The following is a 3,238-nucleotide window of genomic DNA, read 5'->3' on the forward strand; positions in this document are numbered from 1 at the left end:
AAGCCGCCCTGCGTTCCTCGGCGGTTTTGGCTGGCGGGCGGCAGCTGCCGTCACCGTCCCCCCCTTCCCCAAACCGCGTCTTCACCAAACTTCTTCCTCGAGGGGGCCGGTGCGCTCGCGCCGACGCCGGGTCCTCCGGAGCGCGGCCGCGGCGCCGGCTCCCAGCGGCCGGGGACGGCAGGAAGTTACTGRAAAGTTAAACTCGGGGGAAATCCCAGGCGCTTCCTTCCCGGCTGGGCAAAGCTCAAGCTGGGAAATACCTTCCTGGCAGCGCCCGTGTGTCTGGCGTCCCTCGCGCGGGCCGCGTTACCGCCGTCGGCGTTCGCAGCGTGAGCCCGSTGCTCTCCAGCGGCCGGATGAACGGAAGCTCTCCTTGCTGCTGCTCGCACGCTAAAACCGAGCGACTCGCCCAGAGGCCACGGTGCCGGCCCAAAATCCGGTCTCTGCTTCCCCGGCCCGGCCCGGCGGCCGTCGTGCGCGACGGTGCAAATCCGGGCGGGAAGGGGAGCGAAAGGGGGGAGCCGCTGCCCGGCCGCAGSCGCCCTGCTCGCGGCACCTCGCGCTCCCCGGCGCCTGCGCGGGGAGAAGCGCTCTTCCCACCGCCGCCTCCTTCCCCGGTTTCTGCCGCGTTTGGGTGATTTTCTCAATCACGCGTTGGGGGAGCGGCGGGAGCGCCGCCGGCCGCCGCGCTCTTGTGCCGGCTCTTGCGCCGGGCGCCTTCGGGCCGGCGCGCGCGGTCTGCGCCGTGCCTCCCGGGACGCGGCGCTGAACGCTTTTGCTTTCCCTCTCCGCAGAGCGCTCTCGCCGAGGCCATGAGGGAGCTGCGCAAGCCTAGCGTGGCGGGGAGCAAGCCCGGCAGCCTGGTGAGTGTCCCGCGCGGGGCCGCGGCCGSGAGCAGCTCGGACGGTGCTATTTACAGGACGTGCGGCTTACGAAGGGATTACGGCCTGCTTCCCTGCCTAGCCGCGGCTCCGGCGTCGCGGCCCTTCCTTTCGCAAGCCCGCTTTCCCAGCGGCCGTTGCCAAGGCTCCCGATGCTTGAAAAGATGCATTTAAAAATAAACACATTGAGACAAGAGCTGCGCCCTGCGGCTGCCGGTGGGGAAAGCTGGGAGCTGCCAGGACACCAGGAAAGAGTCCAGGCGGGGGGCTGGGTTTGCTTCTCGCGTCCCTTTGCTGGGCGAGCGGCCGGGCGGCGCCGGCGGGATTCGCCTCTCTGCCCCTCGCTGCAAGCTCCTTTTGCGCCGTGCAGAAAGCGGGGGGGGGAGGCAGGCAGCCCCGAGCCGCGACGCGGCCCCCGACGGCTCCCTCCGGCGTCATCGCCTTAATCCGGCGGGAGCGGCGGTGGAAAGCCGCCCGCTGCCTGCCCTACATTTTGCCCGCTCGTCGGTCGTCCGCGCGCGTCGCTTTAGCAAAGGGGCGCTTTTGCTTTTGCTTTTTTTCATTTTTACTTTTGTTTTTTGCAAGGGCCCCGCCAGGGCTCGTTCCCTCGCCCGGTGCTCCGCGTGTCTCGTGCTCGGCCAGCGAGGCACCGCGGCCAAAATAATGGAAATTCGGCACGCGCCAGACGTGCCGAGAGCCGCGCGCCGGCGCGGAGAGCGCGCTGCTGCRCGCTGTCAGTGCGGTTTTTGCATTTATGCTGGAAGTCCCTGTTGCCCGCGTGGATGCCCACGTCCCCGCCGGGGCCTCTGCTCCTCCCCTCTCCCAGCGGGAAGGGGGAGGAAAGGAAGGAAAAAGCGGTTTCCCGTGTGGATCCGCGCGCTGCTCGGAGCTCCCTAGCGCTGCCGTTTCCTGCCCCGGCCGCTGTTGCTGGCGAGATTTCCATCCTSCAGTTTGGGATCCGGGGCCGCGCTCTTCCCCTCGAGGACTTGAGCGACRAAAACGTTGCGATGATCCTGGAAACGCTGGAGCAGCGCGGAGACTTTCTCCACTGCTGCGTGTTTCATGAGGTTTAATATTGATGCTGAACGTCATGATTGGGGATGTGATTTATTTTATTACCTTGCTTCAAAGTGTTTTATAGCATCCCCGCTTTTCATTTAAGGCCTGCTCAACCAAAGACAGAGGAGGAGCTTTAAAATGAAAGGAAAATCTGGAGTCCAAGAATAATGCAGAAAGAGAATGAATCTTGGAAATGGTGGCACATTAGTCTGATTCTCGGAGGTGGATGAAAATGACTCCAATACATCAATAKTATTTTCTTAATATCCCTGAGCTGCTGGGAGCGAGGCGATGGAAAACTAAAATGCACGTTAGTATCAGCGAAATACAGAGAATTACTCAAAGAGCAAGTTTCATAAAAATTATCTCGGATTGCAAATGCTCCGGACGGTACCTTCCAGCGCTGCCGGGCGCTGCGAAGCGCCGAGGAGGCTTTCCCGTGCCCTCCAAAGGCTCCGGGCCGGCCGTGCCGAGCGGGATCCGGCCGCGCCGGGGGGGAGGCGCGCGCGGCCGCGTCGCTCCTGCCGAGCCGCCGGCCGAGGCTCTTGCGCAGCCGGCGAGGCTCTGCCGCACGCGCGTCCCCGCGCCTCGGCCGGGCGGGGACGGAAAGTTTCCATCGACCGGAGCTGAGGCGTCGTTCCCAAAAACGTATTAATGGGGAAAATATATATGTATTTCTTTTCCCTCCGCGCCCCGAGCTCTTCCCGGCGCGGGACCGCGGCCGGCGGCGCCGTTTCCAGAGCCCCCCGCCCCGGGCTGCCCGGCCCCCCGGCTGCTCAGCGCCGCTTGCAGGAAATACTTGGCCGGCGAGCGAGACTGGGGGGTTGCGGAAGAGCAAAGAGCTTCGGAGGAAGCCGGGCGATCGCGCCGAGACGCCGAAAGCGGCGCCCGGGCTCGCTCCGGGCGGGCCGGGCGTCCCCGCGGCCGGCGCAGCCTGGCCCCGCGCGAGCAGCCGGGCGTCCCCCTCCCGAGGGGCCCGCAGGGGCGTCGAGCGCGGTAACTGCTGGACACCGGCTCCCTTACCCCGCGCCGGTGCGTGCGTTTGTGTACTTCGGATGATTCGGATTAAYGCGTTTCCAAGTCACTGCATTGAAAGCCTTAATTCGGTTGTCATAGGTACACAACGTGGCAGCGCTGCGCGGTCCGGGTTTCTCCCGAAAAGGCTGGCAGCTGGTTTTGCGGCAGGGTAGAGCCTTTTAAAGCCCTTTGAGAGTTGTGCCTTGTGCCAGAGAGGCCCCTCGCGTTTGCTCGAGGGCGTTTGCAAACCCGCGCTGCTGCCGGGCTGCCCGGCCGAGGCA

The 3,238-nt window shown here is 65.2% G+C and overlaps 1 protein-coding gene across 1 annotated transcript in view; it reads left to right on the forward strand.

Annotated features, from left to right (window-relative positions):
• The first annotated feature begins 798 nt into the window (after positions 1–798).
• CORO2B (coronin 2B) overlaps positions 799–3,238 on the forward strand; it is a 14,161-nt gene continuing 11,721 nt past the window's right edge. Inside the window, exon 1 of the mRNA XM_085301495.1 lies at positions 799–863. Within this exon, the coding sequence (XP_085157621.1) occupies positions 813–863 (51 nt within the window). The 5' untranslated portion in view covers positions 799–812. The remainder of the gene's footprint in view (positions 864–3,238) is intronic.

The sequence above is a fragment of the Rhea americana genome, unplaced genomic scaffold, assembly GCF_003343005.1.
Source record: "Rhea americana isolate MKP2758 unplaced genomic scaffold, rheAme1 scaffold_178, whole genome shotgun sequence".
NCBI classification, from domain to species: Eukaryota; Metazoa; Chordata; class Aves; order Rheiformes; family Rheidae; genus Rhea; species Rhea americana.